The following is a 19,384-nucleotide window of genomic DNA, read 5'->3' as shown; positions in this document are numbered from 1 at the left end:
CTGATTATATGAGTTATAATTTTCTTTTACTTTAAAAAAAATAGTTAAAAGGCCGAAGAACAAAATAATGAAAAGATATAACCTCATCATCAGCTCACACGATTATATCCATAAAAAGAAGCGCTATCTAATATTCTATCAATATAGCCATTCAATATGTGAGGAGCAGTCAAAAAATTGAAACAAAAATAGTACACATTTTTTGTCTTTATTTTGATAAATAAATATATATAGAATTGTCCATGAATCCATGATTTTTTTTCTTCTTCTGGCTTTTTTAAAATCTTTATGTCAATAAATTGCTTCAAAAAGAATGCATTAGAATATCCAATATAATTCCACCTCTAAAGTGGTCAGGAAAATAATGTTAAAAATATGTCATATTACAAACTAAAAGAATTCAAAGGGCTTATTATAAGATTTTTAAAAGAATGTAAAGGCAAAATCATAAAAAATAAGGAAAATACAAGAAAAGCTCATTGTTTTATTTAAGTTACAAGCTGTCTTTAGTTCTTGTAAAAATATGTGATATGCCATTCGATTTCAAATCAAAGAACGAAATTTTGAAATCTTCCTGACACTTCATAGAACGTATTATAAACGTATTTAATTACAGAAGTTCTTTTTTTTTCTCCATAGAATATTACGGAAGTCTGTGATGAAGTATGAGATATCTAGTTTGAAGTAAAGGCGGTGATGTCTTCCCTCATTAGACGTTCAGAAAATTTTATAGGAAATCCGACGTCAGACGGTACTAAAGACCTCCAAAACGAATGGACGTGATAAAGAATTTTATAGTAAAACCACATTCTGTTATCTTGAAACTTAAGAGCCCTACTGTTAAAATCCAAACTTTTGCAGAATTTTCAGAGCTTCTTTCCAACAAGATATTCGACAGAGTTACAAAATAACCACCTGCCTTCACGGCACCGCAGAAATCCCAGATAAATAAAGTCATAAATGAATCTTTATCAGCGCCAAAAATAAAAGAAGTATATTTCAAAATTTAATAGCTGTGGCCACTGAACATTAAGATCCGATTTCGCCGATAAGCGTTTTAACAACTCGAAAGCAGACATCTTGAAACGTCTCCAGAAAATAGAAGTGTCCGCTATCTAAATTACGACGTCTCTTAAAAATCGAACAAGTCGCCGGGAGTGGTCTTTAGGGCTTTTAATTTCAGATTTATTCTATTGATCTCTTAAAGGAACATTATATTATAGGAGTAGTCCAATATCAAGTTGATAGCGCTGTTGATTCGAAAGTAGCAGGCGGTCGTTGTCGATGGCCGGGATTTTCTCGATCTTGCGGTTAACAGTGAGTATTAAAAATGCTTTTGTCTTTCAGATTTATGTCGACTTTTATTTACGAGGCACTCGGGATGTTTGTTTTTCTTGGGTCGTAACTGTCACCGGTCTGGTAAATCTTTGATCTCTTTCGGACATCTAGACAGTGAAATTGTACATAAAAATATATTATTCTATGGACACTTAATTCGAGTAGTGGAGGAAATCTGAGTTGTATGGAGAAAAAAAACTATCTTATTTAAAAAAAACTTGTTCAGTTTCATCTTATTTTTGGAGCCAACAATCAGAAAAGATGGGAAAAAAATGGTACTTTTCCGATTTGGAGGGGGTAAAAAAAACTTTCAACACTTTACCCATATTAGGTACTTACAAGGGTTGGAAAAAATAATTAAACGCTTCTATACTAACTCCATGTAAACTATATTTCTTTTAGCAGAAAATGTCTAAGTAAGTTTTATGTTGGAAAACTGTTTGCACAGTATGAAAGATAATGCTTGAAGCCTTTAGAAATGGTGGATCTTTGCCACCATTTCTAAAAGAACCATGCAAAATTTTTATCGGGCAAAAATTGCTATGGACCATTTAAATTTGCATCAGGCAAAAATTGCTATGGACCATTTAAATTTGCATCGGGCAAAAATTGCTAAGGACTATGCTAAATTTGCATAAAAGAAATTGCTAAGGACCATGGAAAATTTGCATCGGGCGAAAATTGCTAAGGAATGTGCTACATTTGCATCAGGCAAAAATTACTAAGGGACACGCTAAATTTACTTCGGGCAAAAATTGCTAAGGACCATGTTAAATTTGTATCGGGCAAAAATTGCTATGGACCATTTAAATTTGCATCAGGCAAAAATTGCTAAGGATCATTTAAATTTGCATCGGGCAAAAATTGCTAATAATCTTGCTAAATTTGCATTGGGCAAAAATTGCTAAGGACTATGCTAAATTTGCATAAAAGAAATTGTTAAGGAATGTGCTACATTTGCATCAGGCAAAAATTACTAAGGGACACGCTAAATTTTCTTCGAGCAAAAATTGCTAAGGACCATGTTAAATTTCTATCGGGCAAAAACTGCTAATGACCATGCTAAATATGCATCAGGCAAAATTTGCTAAGGATCACTCTAAATTTGCATCGACCAAAATGAGCATAGAAAGTAAACACCCCGATAATTTTAAAAGCATTTGTATATGTTTATCGCAACCCTATCGAATGTTTACAAAGTTGTTGGTATTGTAGCTGGAAAGAAGCTATTTACTCCCCCCTCCTCATTTATGGCCAATCCGAATTTTGCATGCAAAGCTGCAAACATGATCTTTTAAATTGTGTCAAAAGTTTTGAGATGAAAAATCTTACAAAATATTTGCAGCTAAAAGAAAGATTATTTACATAAAGAATAGTAAATCTACAGGAAGAAAAATAAAATTCTTTACCTATTACCGCAGTTCCTATTACCAACTCCCGCAATATGTGTAATACGTATTACCACAACTCATTACTGGAGTATATATAAAAACTTCTTTTTAACTTTTGATTTAGTTATCGGATTTTTAATGAAATTTCAAGAGCTTAGACTTAATACTGATGGTTTAAGGGAATAATCTTAAATATACTAACTAATTATTGCTGATTAGATAAAAATTTTGAAATTTTTTTTTTCCAGCTGATTTATGCTGCTGATTATATGAGTTATGAAATCCTCCGCAAAAATGTACTTTTTTCGTATTTTTTTTAAAATGGAATTTCGACCCACAAAGTATTGGAAAGTTTCGCATTTTTTTACTTATTTTTCAGTATTTTTTTATAACCGTCGTTGTTGTTGTTAATTTACGTCGCACTAGAGCTGCACAATGGGCTATTGGCGACGGTCTGGGAAACATCCCGGAGGATGATCCGAAGACATGCCATCACAATTTTGATCCTCTGCGAAGGGGATAGCACCCCCGCTTCGGTAGCCCGACGACCTGCGCGCGAAGTCGAGCACTTTACGGTAGCACAGTTTAACGAGGATCCATACCGCACACCCTCGGTCCCTACGCAGACTGATCCAAGTGGTCACCCACCCGCACACTGACCTTAGCCAGTGATGCTTGACTTCGGTGATCTGCTGGGAACCGTGTCTTAACGATCAGTACACTGGGGGACTTTATAACCGTCGTCGAACAGCCGACCCAATTTTTGGGTTTACGACTACGAATGTTCAACTCTTAGGCCCTTGTAGTTTTGAACCCAATCCAGAAGCTAAGGGAACTCCTAGATCAAGTACTGGGAGGAAATTGCCTTCGGGGAGGACTTTTTGATGGAACTAACCCTCATTTGCGTTACATGGAGGCAAAAACCCCGAAAACCATCCACGGTTAGCCTGATGGCAAGGAGACTTTAACCCATGATCCGTTTACCACTAAGGATATGTCAGCACTGGGGTTGGTGCAAGCCGGATGCGGAATTCGAATCGACCTGCCAGCGTTGGGATTCGAACCCGGTTCACCTTATTGGCACACGAACGCTTTATCCCCTACGCCACCACGGCTCGGTAGCTTCTATTTAGTAAATATAATCCAAATATTTAAGAAATACATTGGTCACTTTAATGTATTGCGAATTGTGCCATATTCCAGGAATTAAAATATCATTTGCATACAATTATTAAACTTGTTTATCCGAAGATATTCGAAGTTCGACCCAATTTTTACACCAATTTAAACAAAATAATTTATATGTTAACCCTTTGACTCAGATAGGATACCGGTGTTCAATTAAAATACTTTTTTCTGATTCTCTAATTACGAGAGAAAATGTATTTTGGTATTTTTTAATTATCAAAAACTGTCTAATATAGAAATATATAAAACAGTGTCAAGATGAAATCTGTTAGATTATCGGAATTATATTTTTACTAAAATATAAAAACAGAAAAAAGTTGCTTGAAAAAAAAAATTTTCCCACACATATTCAAAAATTGATAGATAAGATATACATATTTAATAGCTGATATACATATTCAAAAATTGATATTCATATTCAATAATTGTTATGCATATTCAATAATTGATATACATATTCAATAATTGATTTTGTAAATTAAAGAAATTTCAGCGATGAACAACTGCTTTTTCTTAGATCTAACTAAATATAACTAAATATAAATTTGAAAAAAAAAATTGTTTCGAATTGAACCATGTTAGGAATATTTTACCTTTAATGCAGAAAAAGACACCAATGTTTCCTTCTGTAATTAATAATAATCATTAATTTATAAGCTAAATATAATACTTTTCATTTATTTTGAACCAAAATCATTACACGATAATGAAAAAAGTATTACAAATATGATTAATAAAAATTCTGCGTCAAAGGGTTGAAATCCAAGGCTTGAAAAGAATAGGTCAAATAATTCTCTAGAAATAAGAAATTTATAAATATAACTTATTTGACATGGCAAGTAAACAAAAAGTGAATTGACGAACCTAAATTTCAATCCTTCTTAAACTTTTGATACCCTATTTTTCAGATTGCTGCTATTCCCATATATTAAGAGTCAAGTATCCGTTCAAAAAAAAAAAAGTTTGAGAAAGAACGGTTTAGTATCTGATTTCATAATGCAAAATGTCACCTCCCCTAATTAATTCACATATTTAAATCCCGGCCTTTGAATTATTAGATAATAATACATGCAAATCCAATTATTCAATGAAAAGCTATTGAAGGACTCATTTGTCCACTGTACGTAGCTGTTAGTAAACTTAAACTTAAGGACATTGAGGACCTTAGAACCCAGAGAACCCTAAGGACATAGCCAAATTTTTACTTTTAAGATCGATTTTATTCTTAAAAAATCTCATTTTGTTCATTCTCAATTCATAACAGTCAAAAAGTCATAATGATATTATAAGAAAATGCTCTGACATCGCACTCTACATTATCTCGCCATTTAACAGTCCGATCTTAACAGTTTGTAAAATAAAATTTTGAAGGTAATTAATACCCATAGTCATCGAAAAAAATTTTAAAAAAAAATCTGATATTTTTTTTAAAAAACAGAAACATATATCAGATATTTTTTATTTTAATTACAATTGTTTAAGTTTAGCCACTGTATCGCAATATCAAGCTCAGTAAATGCATTAATGTATGTACCATATTTAGTATGTTGATAACTAGTTTAAATGATGTGGTTCAACTAGTTATATAATTTCTAACGTTACAATTGTTCCGTTTTCGTTTTTAAACCTATTAAAAATTACACTATCGCAAGATTAAACTCTGTTTTATTTGATATTATTATATTCTTCTGATTTATTCTAGGTAATAATTTTATTTACCCGCACACTTGATACCAATCTTAATCAAGAATTATAAAAGCAGACGATATCATATTCATGATTTTTCACAGGAAGTCGGCGATTTTATTTATTGTCTCATGGAACTTTTTAAAAACTTTAACTCAGCTAGTTATATAATTTCTATCATTACAATTGTTACATTTCAGTTGAGTAATTTTTAAACCTATTAAAAATTACTCTAACACGAATCTGTATTTTACTCTATCGCAAGATTAAACTCTGTTTTATTTGTTTTATTTGATATTATTATAACCTTTTGATTTATTCTAGGTAATAATTTTATTTACCCACACACTTGATACCAATCTTAATCAAGAATTATAAAAGCAGACGATATCATATTCATACAAATGTATTGATTTTTCACAGGAAGTCGGCGATTTTATTTATTGTCTCATGGAACTTTTTAAAAATTTAAACTTGGTTAAAAAGGAAGTATTTTTTTGTTTTGTTCTGTTTTTGTTTGAGTTCACCGAACTTATAATACCAAATTGCAGACTCGTTGTGCAGATAAAACAGAAGCTATCGCCAGCTCGACAAAAAGATTCTAATGGTGTCAAGATGAGATTTTTTAAGGGGAAAATAAATAACGATAAATAGATAATGGAAGAAATCATTTTCCTCTGTTGACAAATACTTGATGGAAATACGTTTCGGGAAATATAAATGGGGAGGGGCGGGAATTAAAGCCGTTTTAATAGCGAGATACCATTTCGCGCTGTTATAAAATCTTATTAACAAACTTACACTATTAATAATTAATAATTAGAGGAAGCACAGAAAATTAGTTTTTGCCTCAAGCTAACAACAACAAAATAATTAATAATGATATTTATATCAAAAATTATTGTTAATATCTTTAACAATTTAAATCGTGAACCAAAACGAAAATGTAAATAAAGTGATTGTAGAGATGCTTGAATCTTAGAATGTTGAAAAATGTAGAGATTAATCACAAAATGACTTTAAGAGTTTTGATTTCAATCTTCTTCATTTCACTCATTGGCAAAATGGGTCATGGTTTGGATTTGATGGCGTCCACACACTTTTCAACTGTTTTCAAGAGTAATAGTAAACAGTGCGCATGCGTCGTCATTGCATGCGTTGCTATGGCGACCGCTGCTCTTTTTCTTTTCACTATCAGGCATTTTTAATGTATTTACATAATAATATTTTAAAGTATTTTTATATTATTTTTGTTATTAGCGTATAATTACCTGCTTGAATGTGATTTCAATATAAATATGAATGCTGAAGAAGGAAAAGTATTTTGTGACGTCTTGAAACACGTACAATAGGCAGGATATGAAAATCAATCCGACGACAAACATCAANATATTATTTTTATTATCAAGGCATAATTACTGGCTTGAATGTGATTTCAATATAAATATGAATGGTGAAGAAGGAAAAGTATTTTGTGACGTTTTGAAACACGTTACATAGGCAGGATATGAAAATCAATCCGACAACTAACATCAATGGAGACAGTTTTTTCAACCCATGATTTGAAATGTTGTGGCGTTTAACGGAGTCAATCTAGAAAGAAGAAGTATTTGACCAATAGGGAACCAGTAATCGTAATAAAGCGATCACAACCTTTTTTTTTCTTTTAATTTTTATTTTATTTTTATTTATTTATTTATTTTGTAGCACATGAGCATAAAAAAATCATACTGACTGGGAGAGGCAACCTTTAAAAATTTCGCAAGCCTCCTTTAAGAGAAAATAGCACCATCAATTAACATCATACAGTTTCCGTTATAGTTTCATCAATAATTAGAAGTTAAATAGTACATCTAATTTGTAATTTATTTTCATAAATATCTCTCTCTTTATCTTAAATCAACCTTTTATTAAGTTCCAGATAAAAAAGTTCCTCTTAAGAAAGTTTCAGATGGAAAATATTGGAATAATTTTTTAACGGATATTTCCATCTCGAAAATTCTGGAAGCCTTTAAAGTATAAAACCGAAAGATTTCAAGATGAGATAATTAGCTTACAGCTTGCATGGAGAGATAAACTAAAGGGATTGAAATGGAAGTTAACTAAGTAAAAGTGATCAAGTGAATAATGGGTAAAGCAAAAGGGGGAGAGAAAATGTAATGAACAAATCACAATGATCTCAGATAAAAACAGGAGATAGTCGTGTGCAATTTTTGAACTTTATTTTAAACCATTACAACTTCTTAAATTATTTAAGCATCATTTTTAAACTGAAAAAATAATAGTGTTCATATTTAGCGAAAAGTCTAATCTATCGGCAAAGTAAAAATTTATTTTTCATAAACACTGATTGATAGATCCGAGCTCTGTTTGAAACTTACAGTTGCGATTTTTTTTTCCTTAACTGAATTAATTTTTCAACATTCTCTTATTTTTACTGATATCTAACGAATTTGAGAAAAAAATTATACTGTCTTCTTTCTAATACAATTTATAATAATTTTTTTGAAAGCAAAATATATTTATCTCAAATTTTTCTAAGAATCTAAGATTTTCAAAAAATTTTTTGGAATTTTCAATGGCAATTTCTTAGTTGGAAAGTAGCGTGGGGAGAGGAGTTATCGAGAAAGTCAACCTTCACCTATCAAAAGGTACCTCCAGTTAAAATCAAGTTAGCATGTCTTATATACCAGTGAATTGATGTTTAATAATCGTACTGGTAGTTACGCCATGATACACCCCTCCACCAGAATTTTATCTGGGATAGAATTCGATGAACAGATACCACTAGCTGCAGTATTTGCGAAAGACCGGGGGAGATGTGTAAAGTTCACCGGAATTTGAGTGTTTGTCGTGAGACTTGTATTAAGTTCACGGTTGTGTGTGTGGTCTCTCCTGTGTTGCTATTAGCAGTCTAGTGTGTGCAGGATCCCGTTGTGAGTAAATGAAACTGGGAAGCAACAGTGCGATGAGGAGGATGACGCCGTCACAAATAGCAAGTCAACAGTTCAATGCGGTTTATTCATCGAAGTGGGAGTTACTTTCGATGTAGGCGAGTTCATACCACGTCCGGGTCACCAATAAGGGGGAGAGGAGTTTTCGACGATGCCAACCTTCATCTATCAAAAGGTACTCTAGGATTGAATCGAGTTAGCGTGTTTTATGTGCTAGTGAATTGATATTTAATAATCGTAGCTGTAGAAATTATCAAACAGCAGCGGTCGCCATAGCAACGCATGCAATGACGTCGCATGCGCACTGTTAACTATTACTCGTGAACACAGTTTAAAAGCGTAATGACGTCCAAATAAGGTGCGCACGCCATCAAACCCAAAACAAAAAAAAAACAATTTTTCCAATGGGTAAATAAAAAAATAATTAAAAACGCATAACATTTGTTACTGAAAGTGGACCTTTCAGCTCATCAAATTTCAACTTTGTAGTTGCATTTCATACAGCATCAGACAGCATAGTAATTTTTCAAAGTTTAACAGATGGTGATTCTCGAACTAATGATCGAATTTTAAACTATTTTGTTTGTCGTACTCTCTCTATATTTTTTTGCACACCTTCTTGTTTTAAATCTCATAGTTTTTGCACAGCAAAACGTAATGTAAAAATAAATGATTAATAAACAGTCAAGCAAAATAAATAAATAGAAAGTTGTCCCTCCATAACAGAGGAGGCGCTTGCGAATTTTTTACATCCCTTTTATATTCTTAACTATTTACATAGAGGAACAATTCTACAGCATCTTTTAGTACACGTTTCTTGTAGATAAATCATTTTTAAACTCAAAAACATATCTTCTTATATTTTTCATCATACTCATTATCATTTCATAATAATTTTTTCGTTTCTGATACGATTTCCTCTTATATTTTTCAGCATAATTATAAGGGACTTTTTTCGAACCTGATACGATTTCCTCTTATATTTTTCAGCATAATTATAAGGGACTTTTTTCGAATAATTATAAGGGAATTCAGCATAATTATAAGGGACTTTTTTATATTTATCAGCATAATTATAAGAGGAAGTCGGCGATTTTNTCAGCATAATTATAAGGGACTTTTTTCGAACTTGATACGATTTCCTCTTATATTTTTCAGCATAATTATAAGGGACTTTTTTCGAACCTGATCCAATTTACTCCTATATTTTTCAGCATAATTATAAGGGACTTTTTTCGAACTTGATACGATTTCCTCTTACATTTTTCAGCATAATTATAAGGGACTTTTTTCGAACTTGATCCAATTTACTCCTATATTTTTCAGCATAATTATAAGGGATTTTTTTCGAACCTGATACGATTTCCTCTTATATTTTTCAGCGTAATTATAAGGGACTTTTTTCGAACCTGATACGATTTCCTCTTATATTTCTCATTATGATCATAAAGGAATTTTTTCAATCCTGGTACGATTTCCTCTTATATTTTTCAGCATAATCATAAGGGAATTTTTTCGCACCTTATTCGATTTTTGAGAATATTTTTTTAATATCATTATTATTGACTTTTTTTAAAATGTAAACCAACGAATAAAAAATGCCTATTTATTTCAACTATAGTTTTGCAAGCCTTTAACAGACAGACTTCTACGGATATAGAACTCGTGGCATTAGTATAAATTTTTTTTTATTTGTCCATAAATCATATTTCAACTAAAAAAAAGTGTCGTTGACTCTAATTTCGCTTCAAGGCCGAAACTTCATTTACGATTTACACGAATGTTTTTGCTCTTAACATTCCAGACCCGAATAAAACTTCCATTCTTCCAACCCACAGATAAATACACCGCCTTTTCGAACAAATGGGCATTCGAAATATACTAAAAACCGATAACGATTGAGGTAAAACATTCGAATATTTGCCAGCAACCAATCTCCACTAGTTCATAAAACGCTCGGGGACATAAAACATAATTATTGTTTTTCTTTTATGATCCGTTTTATGGAGAAAATCCTCGCATGTTTATTGTTTTAACATAAGTAAAAATTCCGCGGCAAGAGCCATTTTTCATTATTCCCTGCTATTAATTTCACTGGAACCGCAGCTAAACTCAATGGTGCAAACGCAAATCCTGCGGACACGATTTGCGTGACATTCTCAAACAAACCATCATAACCGGTGAAGAGGTAAGTTAAAAAAAAAAAATAATAAAAAAGTAAAATAATCAAAACAAAAATTTCTGAAAAATAACATCTACTTATCTGAATTGCCCAGCGGCCAATCCGATAAAGCATAACAACCAATCAAAAATCAAGACGTGTATGGGTGGGACAATTTTTTTTTATACCTTTTGGTAAGAGCGACAGGAAGCAGGGACTTGGAAAAAGGCACTGTGGATAGGTTGAGATAAAAGAAATAAAAAAAAAATTTCTAATTTCCTTTGCTTTAAGTTTGGAATGACTCTTTCGACTGATAAGACAAGTTCGTGTTACGACTTCGTAATCTAAGTAAGAATATTAAAAAGGCGCCCTCAACCCTGGAGCTATGAAATATGACCTATTCAATGACTTGTCGATATTTTTCTTAACTATTTCGGATTACTTTACACGATATGTATGATTACAGTTGTATAGCAATTAAATATTTCAGTATGCGTAAGCATCATTTTATTTACAAGAATAGTTTTCCAAATCGTCTGAGAGAAATAAATATCATAAATGCAAACGATAATGTATCGAAAGCATACAATTTAAAAGTGCAAGCTTAGGAAACTGAAAATTGACAGCATTGGTTCAAGTTTTTGTGAAACGTTATCAATTCAGTCTATGTTTTTCTTTACAATTTCGAGTTACTCTATGCGATTACGTATGAATATAGTTGTATAGTAAACAAATATTACCCTAAGAATAAAAACTATATTCCAAATTAATTTCACATTGAAATAAATACATAATGTATCAAAACCAAACGATAAAAAAATAGAAATTTAGGAAGTTTAAATCGCTGATTACTATTCTAATTAACATGATCAATAGCATGACTATATTTTTATTTATTATTTCGAGTTACTCTATGCGATTACGTATGAATATAGTTGTATAGTAAACAAATATTTCACTAAGATTAAAAATTATATTCCAAATTCATTTCGTATTGAAATAAATGCATAATGTATCAAAAGCAAACGAGTAAAAATCAAAGTTTAGGAAGCTTAAATCGCGGTTTTAGTAATCGATATATAATATCACAGTAATATTACTATTCTAATGAAACATGATCCATAGCATGTCAGAGTTTTTCTTTACAATTTCGAGTTACTCTATGACATAACGTATGAATATAATTATATAGTAAACAAAAATAATACACTAAGAATAAAAATTATATTCCAAATTAATTATTCGATTTATTTCAATTTCACGATCCAAATTATCCTCATATCCAAATTATTTCACTTTCGCATTGAAATAAATACATAAACATAGTATTAAAAGCAACGATTAAAAATAGAAGTTTAGGAAGCTTAAACTGCGCGTGCTTTCAGTAATCGATATACAATATCACAGTAATGGTTAATACGCTAATGAAACATGATCAATTGAATGTCTATATTTTTCTTTATTATTTCGAGTTACCCTACACGATAACGCGCTGGTACAGTTGTATAGTAAACAAATATTAGAGTGCGTAAACATCATTTTATCTGCAAGCGTTTCAAGCGATTTAAATTTTAAGCGAAAATAAAAACATAAAGCGCTAAATAATCGGAAAATGAGCTATTTCATGTTAAAAATATTATTATTATTTTATAGAATGAAAACATTCATATAGATTCAAATGATTTTATAATCAATGTAAACGTCATAAAAGTGAAAGTTGCAAAAATGCTTTAATTCAAATTAGCAAAACATAATACACGAGATCTAAGTTGAAATTTTAATTCTTTTGAGCGTAAAAAATATTTAATTTACCATCAGTTTACTCTCCCAAATCATCTCGGCCAAATGAAAAAAGTTAAATATTAGTCTTCACATCTGTCATGTGTTCACATCTTCATCATCTGAAAAATCATGTGCATTATTTTCACTTTCGCGCGCGAACGCCATTTTTTTACTCTTTTTTCTCTGTAAATTCATCAACCATCGTCTATAGCAGGGGTCGGCAACCTGTTTGTCCTTAAGGGCGCAATACTAAATTTGAAAATCACCGAGGGCGCATATTTTACAGATAATCATGCACAATCCTAAACTCAACTGACTACTTGCTGTATATCGCCGTTTGACAAGAGTTAAGTAAATCGCTCTGGCTATCATACATTTACATTAGTCCAGCGAGGGCGCATCTGTCCCACAAATAACAAAACTCCCGAACAAAAATTGGCAAACTTCCAATCACAGCAGATTATTATTATTTTTTGTTTTGCTTTCGGTCGATTAAAAACGTGATAAAACAAAACGTATTGACGAATTCTGTTATGCCCGAGTTTATTCGGGATAATAAATATTTGCAATATATACATACCCGAGTTAACTCGGGATAATCAAGGAAGCGGTTAAGAGCATCTCTCTCTCTCTCTTTTATTTTTTTTAAAATTGAAACGAAATTAGTTTTGAGTAGTTAAACTAAAAAACTCTCTGCCCTTAAATCCCTTTGTTTTTATATTCATTATTTTTAATATATATTTTTTATCCTATATTTTTTATTCTATATTTTTCATTCTATATTGTTTTTTGTTTAATATTTTTTTTAACTGGACAGAAATTAGTTTTAGTTAGACAAAAGCAGAAAAGGAGAAAAAAATCTTTCTTTAGTCAATGTTTCTGTTTTTAATTGGAAAGAAGCTGGTTACGGATTATCAACTCGGGAGAAACTTAATTTTCGCAAAAAATGCAGAATGTAATTAGCACAAAATTTAAAAGCACATTNTAACTAAGTCAAACGATTAAAAATGACAAGTTTAGGAAACCTAAAATTCGCTTTCAACAAGCGATATGTCACAACACTGGTTTTAGTTTTAATGAAGGATGGGCGATTATGACTAGTCGAGATAAGTATGTTATTTTACGCTATAACACATAAAACGCTAAATAATCGGAAATGAGCTATTTCATGTTAAAAATATTATTATTATTTTACAGAATGAAAACATTCATATAGATTCAAATGATTTTATAATAAATGCAAACGTCATAAAAGTTTCAAAAATGCTTTAATTCAAATTATATTCAATCGCAGTAATAATTCTTACTCTGTGAAACATGATCAGTTCAATTATCGGTCTTCCATCACGAGTCAGTAAATTACGCATTATTATGCATTTATTGAAATGAAGAAATAATATACTTGTTGAAGTTTCACTTTATTATTGGCATCGATTTGTTATTACTATTACTGAATTTAAAAAGTTATTTTTTAAAAAAAATTATTCTTTAATTATATGTACTTTTCTTTTAAATGTAAGGATTGCTTCCTTTTTACTTTATGAAAAAGCACCAATAAATCTTCACAATTCTTTTTTAATCATCTCTTTTTAACCGATTCACTTACCAATTATTTTGAAGGAGAAAAAAAATGCAGAAATTCAACATATTTTTTTATTTTATTACTAAACTCAAGGAACTAAAACAAAACATAATACACGAGATCTAAGTTGAAATTTTAATTCTTTTGAGCGCAAAAAATATTTAATTTACCATCAGTTTACTGTCCCAAATCATCTCGGCCAAATGAAAAAAGTTAAATATTAGTCTTTATATGTGTTCACATCTTCATCATCTGAAAAATCATCTGCATTATTTTCACTTTCGCTTGCGAACGCCATTTTTTTACTCTTTTTTCTCTGTAAATTCATCAACCATCGTCTATACCTTGGCGTCTATACCTTGTCTTTGGCCAAGGTCTATACAATTGCACAAAACACGTCTGCTGTCCCACAAATAACAAAACTCACAAACAAAAATTGGCAAACTTCCAATCACAGCAGATTATTATTATTTTTTGTTTTGCTTTCGGTCGAATAAAAACGTGATAAAACAAAACGTATTGACGAATTCTGCTTTGCCCGAGTTTATTCGGGATAATAAATATTTGCAACATATACATACCCGAGTTTATTCGGCATAATCAGGGAAGCGGTTAAGAGCATCTCTCTCTCTCTCTTTTATTTTTTTTTTTTAATTGAAACGAAATTAGTTTTGAGTAGTTAAACTAAAAAATTCTCTGTCTTTAAATCCCTTTGTTTTTATGTTCCTTATTTTTAATATATATTTTTTTTATTCTATATTTTTTATTCTATATTTTTCATTCTATATTGTTTTTTGTTTAATATTTTTTTTAACTGGACAGAAATTAGTTTTAGTTAGACAAAAGCAGAAAAGGAGAAAAAAATCTGTCTTTAGTCAATGTTTCTGTTTTTAATTGGAAAGAAGCTGGTTACGGATTATCAACTCGGGAGAAACTTAATTTTCGCAAAAAATGCAGAATGTAATTAGCACAAAATTTAAAAGCACATTTTAAGAAATATCTCACGAAAATATACAAGCATATTCTCATTTATTTTAAATATTTAGCTTTTATATGAATATGTAAGTATGTTAATAACGTTTAAGTAAAGCAAATTTTCCTTTGTTTCTGTTTCACTGTTGCAGAGAATGTTTCTGTTTCTAAATGGAAAGAAGTTGATTTTGGACAGAAAATTCGGGAGAAATTTAATTTTAGAAAAAATTTGGAATGTAATTGGAGCAAAATTCAAAACCGCATTTTTACAAATGTCTTGTGAAAATATAAACGCATATTCTTATTTTATTTTAAATATTCAGCTTTTATATGAATACGTAAGTGTGTCCATAACGATTAAATAAAGCAAATTTTACCTTGTTTCTGTTTCATTGTTGTAGAGAATGTTTCTGTTTTTAATTGGAAAGAAGAAATTGGCTTTGGATAGAAAATTCTGGAGAAATTTAATTTTCACAAAACTTTGGAATGTAATTAGAGCGAAATTCAAAACCACATTTTTACAAATGTCTTATAAAAATATAAACGCATATTTTGTTTTAATTTTTAAGTATTCAGCTTTTATATTAATATGTGAGCATGTCAATAACGTTTAAGTGAAACCAATTTTCCCTTCATTAAAAAAAAAAAAGAAGAAGCATTTAAATTGTTTTTAAGCCGCCTTTAACATTTTTGTCTCATACGATCAGTATAAAAGAAGAGTGAATACAAATATAAAACCATTTCAGTTAGTCATAAACCGCCGTCTCTGCTTAATTTTTAATTCTGAACGATGCTTAAGTGGTGGAAACATTGTACTGAAAACCACAGAGTCAATATCATAATGTTTTGAGATTTATAATACGATTTCTTATCGAATTACAAACTCATTACGATGTCGGCAAGGTTTAAAAAAGACTTTCTCTATCACACTGTTACGTGATAGACTTTTAAATCTCTGAGAAAATAGTTTTCATGACTAAAAAAAAAATGCTTAAAGACTTTGGTAAGTGTAGAAATTGAATTTTCTAGGTTGAGATAAATGCAATTTTCGAAAGTATAGAAATTTTATTGTCTCTCATACATTTTATGTATGGGGCTGTTAAATGGAGCGTAAGCTTATTTTTGTATATTTTGGACTTCCTCTCCACCCTTGTTAATAAAAATAAGATCCAATTCATGTCTGGCGGCAACTAGTGGTCAAGCCTTTATTTTGAACCAAACTCAAAGATCAAAAGACCTTCTGGATAAGTTCCGCTGTGGACTGATCGTAAGGACGCGGTTTCTGATAGAAGTCAAGCATCACTAGCTGCAGTCAGTTAGCGGGTGGGTGACCACTTTGATCAGCGTGCGTGGGGACCGAGGGTGCGCGGTATCGGTCCTCGTTAAACTGTTCTACCGTAAAGTGCTCGTCTTCGTGCGCAGGTCATCGGGCTACCAAAGCAGAGGAGCCATCCCCTCTGCAAAGGATCCCTATTGTGATGGCATATCTTCAGATCATCTTCAGGGATGTTTTCCTGATCGTCGCTAATAGCGCATTGTGCAGCTCTAGTACAACGTAAATAAAGTACCAACATACATTCCTTCTGCATAAAGCTTTATAGGGAATTTTTTAAGTGGAACTAACCCACATTTGTATGCAGCTGAAGAGGAAAGTCACGAAAGTCGCTCGAAGAGCGCAACTTTAACGCACTGATAGTGAGCCTTTAGCAACAAAAGCATTTAGCAGTAAAAAATGAAATTATCTATGGAGCATCATTTTTACCTATTCAATTTACTAATTAAAAGATGAGAAAAAGTTCATTACTGTTTACCAAAGTATATTCTTAAAATGTATCGCTTGTCTAAAGCAAGAACTCCCCAGGACATTCGTCTGGACCAGTGGCGGTGACTATGGTAACGAGGTATAACTATTTCAAGTAGGGGTGTGGGGTCGGCGAAAAAAAAAGAATTATTTCTTCCGGCTATTGTGTTAGACCTAGAGGGAAGAGAAGCTACCCTCCCTGAAATGTGCTATTCTTGTTTCCATAGCAGTAGACGGCTTCCGACTTTGTGGAGGGTGGGGGGGAGTTCTTACCGTAGACAAACTATACTATGTTTTTATAGTATTTACCTGCTATGGGACTGTGTGCTGTCGACTGCTTTTCCGAATTGTCGCTACCATGAACATTAGTCCTCATAACCGGTAAATGCCGAATTTTAACACCATTATATATTATAAAATATATCGATATTTAATAACTTATCCCGATGTTTTTCCACTTTAAATAAATTAAATTATTCCTATATCTGTCAATAGTCTTGTTCCCCAAATAAAAATTCGTAACACTCAAAATAATATCGTATTCAATAATTTTCGTAATGTTTAATATTTCAGATATTTTATTTTTGTCATATTATGTTACCGATAATGATCACAATATTATTGTAATCGTTAATTATAATTATCTATAATAAAATTGAATGATTTTTTAACTTTTCTCTTTTTCATTTCTTCCTTCGTTTCAAATCCTTCTTTTTTTTTTCTTCTTTTCTTGGTGCCTTTATCCTTATATATAAGGATAATAAAAACACAAAGAAAACAAGAAAAGAAAAAAAGAAGATTTTAAATAAAAGAGCAAATAAAAATAACACCTCTGTCTTAACTTTTTTTTGGAGCTCCTTACACTATTGTATTCTTATATTTTGCTTTGGCTATATAAACACAATATTAGAAAGCATTGTTTTCGTGAATATCATTACTGTTTACCAAATAAGTGTGAGGTGATTATAGCTGAACGAGATTATATATTTTTGTTATTAATTTTCTTAATTTGTAATTTTTTTTAAAATTTTTAATAAATTTTACATTTTTCTTCATTTTTTATTCTTTTATTTAAAATCCGTTTTTCGCTTATGGTTTTCCTTGTTTTGTTTATTATTGTTGAAAATATAAACCTTTATTGAAGAAATGAAGAAGAGAAAATAAGTTGCTTTCATATCTTGCGTTTTATTTATTTCCCTTGGATAGTCAGTACGGAAAAATTCGTTAAAAACAATTTAAACAAGTTTTAGCGTGTCGTAAGACACTGTCGAAATAAACATGGATGTAGACTACTTCTTTAAAACTGTGGCTTACGATTCAAGATGCTTTGCTCTGCGTAAAACTGCGGGTCTATGAGCAGAAAAATTTAGTCGATTATAGATTTTGATGAATTCAGCGATAAAGAATGCAGCTTATTATTATTATTAATATTTAAAAAAATATTACTGAATTTCAATTGATTATTTAACTTTTTTTTTACTAAATTGTATAGTTAAAATAAATATAATTTATAATTTTGAAATAGCGAAAATATATCTAGTTTCTTATTTAACTAGTGCAATTGGGAAACCATAATGTTAAACAATAACTAATAAAATTATCTTGCTATTGAATGAACCAATAGTTGCAAGATCACACGATTCATTTCTAAATTTCAACAATATATTTCTTCATATTCGCATTCCATGTCCATGTTTTTAGTTTGAAGGTAGGCTTGAACAGAAAACGACATTTAACAGCTGTAAACAGCGTGCTTGTAGCTTGTAGGGTAAATAATGCCAACAGAACGCAAAGATACGTAGCATCTAAAATAAACACGAGCATGCGTAGTTGCCTCAATCTTACGTACGGAAGCTAATATAAATTTGCGAATTCTCCCTATTATTTTATAGTGAAATATTAATTTGAGACATAGCTTCTGAAAATAAATTGAACTGGTTTTGAATCTAAAAAACTCATATGTTTACACATTTCGCTTGTACAGAGCTCAAAACTTATTTTATCAATTACGTAGACATTAATATAGTGATTTAAAGCTACAGAAATGATTCGTCGATGTCTTCTTAATTATGGATAATTCCTTACATATACGTATGATAACGATTTGCATTGAGTACATTTTTAATTTTTCTAATGTCCCCAACTATTTAATTCATTTAGCAAAGTAATTTTTGTAATGACATTGCCTTAATGTTGTCGCCTAATAAAAAAAGACAGTAGTTATTTGTACATTAGATGACGTCACAGATGAACTCGTGACTTTGATATCAAACCGACTCGTGCTACCACCATTAATAACCCTTGTTAATGTAGTCTGCAGACAAATTCCTTGCAATAAAGCTTCGCATTCATTAGCCACGTTTGTAAGTTATAATTTAAACTTAAATATAAGGTAGAATTTTTTTTTATTTGTTAAATCTTCTTCTTTCTGCGCAGCACAAAGATTCTCAGGAAATTAAATATGTTGTAAAGGTTTTGTCAGGACTTTTAGGAATATAAATTTAGCACGGCTGACAAAAGTTGTCTCAT

At 30.9% G+C, this 19,384-nt stretch overlaps 1 protein-coding gene across 1 annotated transcript in view; it reads left to right on the top strand.

Annotated features, from left to right (window-relative positions):
• Positions 1-1,044: 1,044 nt before the first annotated feature.
• LOC107437851 (iroquois-class homeodomain protein IRX-6) overlaps positions 1,045-19,384 on the top strand; it is a 173,974-nt gene continuing 155,634 nt past the window's right edge. The window contains exon 1 of the mRNA XM_071183007.1: positions 1,045-1,317. Within this exon, the coding sequence (XP_071039108.1) occupies positions 1,285-1,317 (33 nt within the window). The 5' untranslated portion in view covers positions 1,045-1,284. The remainder of the gene's footprint in view (positions 1,318-19,384) is intronic.

The sequence above is a fragment of the Parasteatoda tepidariorum genome, chromosome 7 (assembly GCF_043381705.1).
Source record: "Parasteatoda tepidariorum isolate YZ-2023 chromosome 7, CAS_Ptep_4.0, whole genome shotgun sequence".
In the NCBI taxonomy this organism is placed as follows: Eukaryota; Metazoa; Arthropoda; class Arachnida; order Araneae; family Theridiidae; genus Parasteatoda; species Parasteatoda tepidariorum.
Note: the sequence above shows the minus strand (reverse complement) of the source record. Positions and strands in the feature narration are given on the sequence as shown.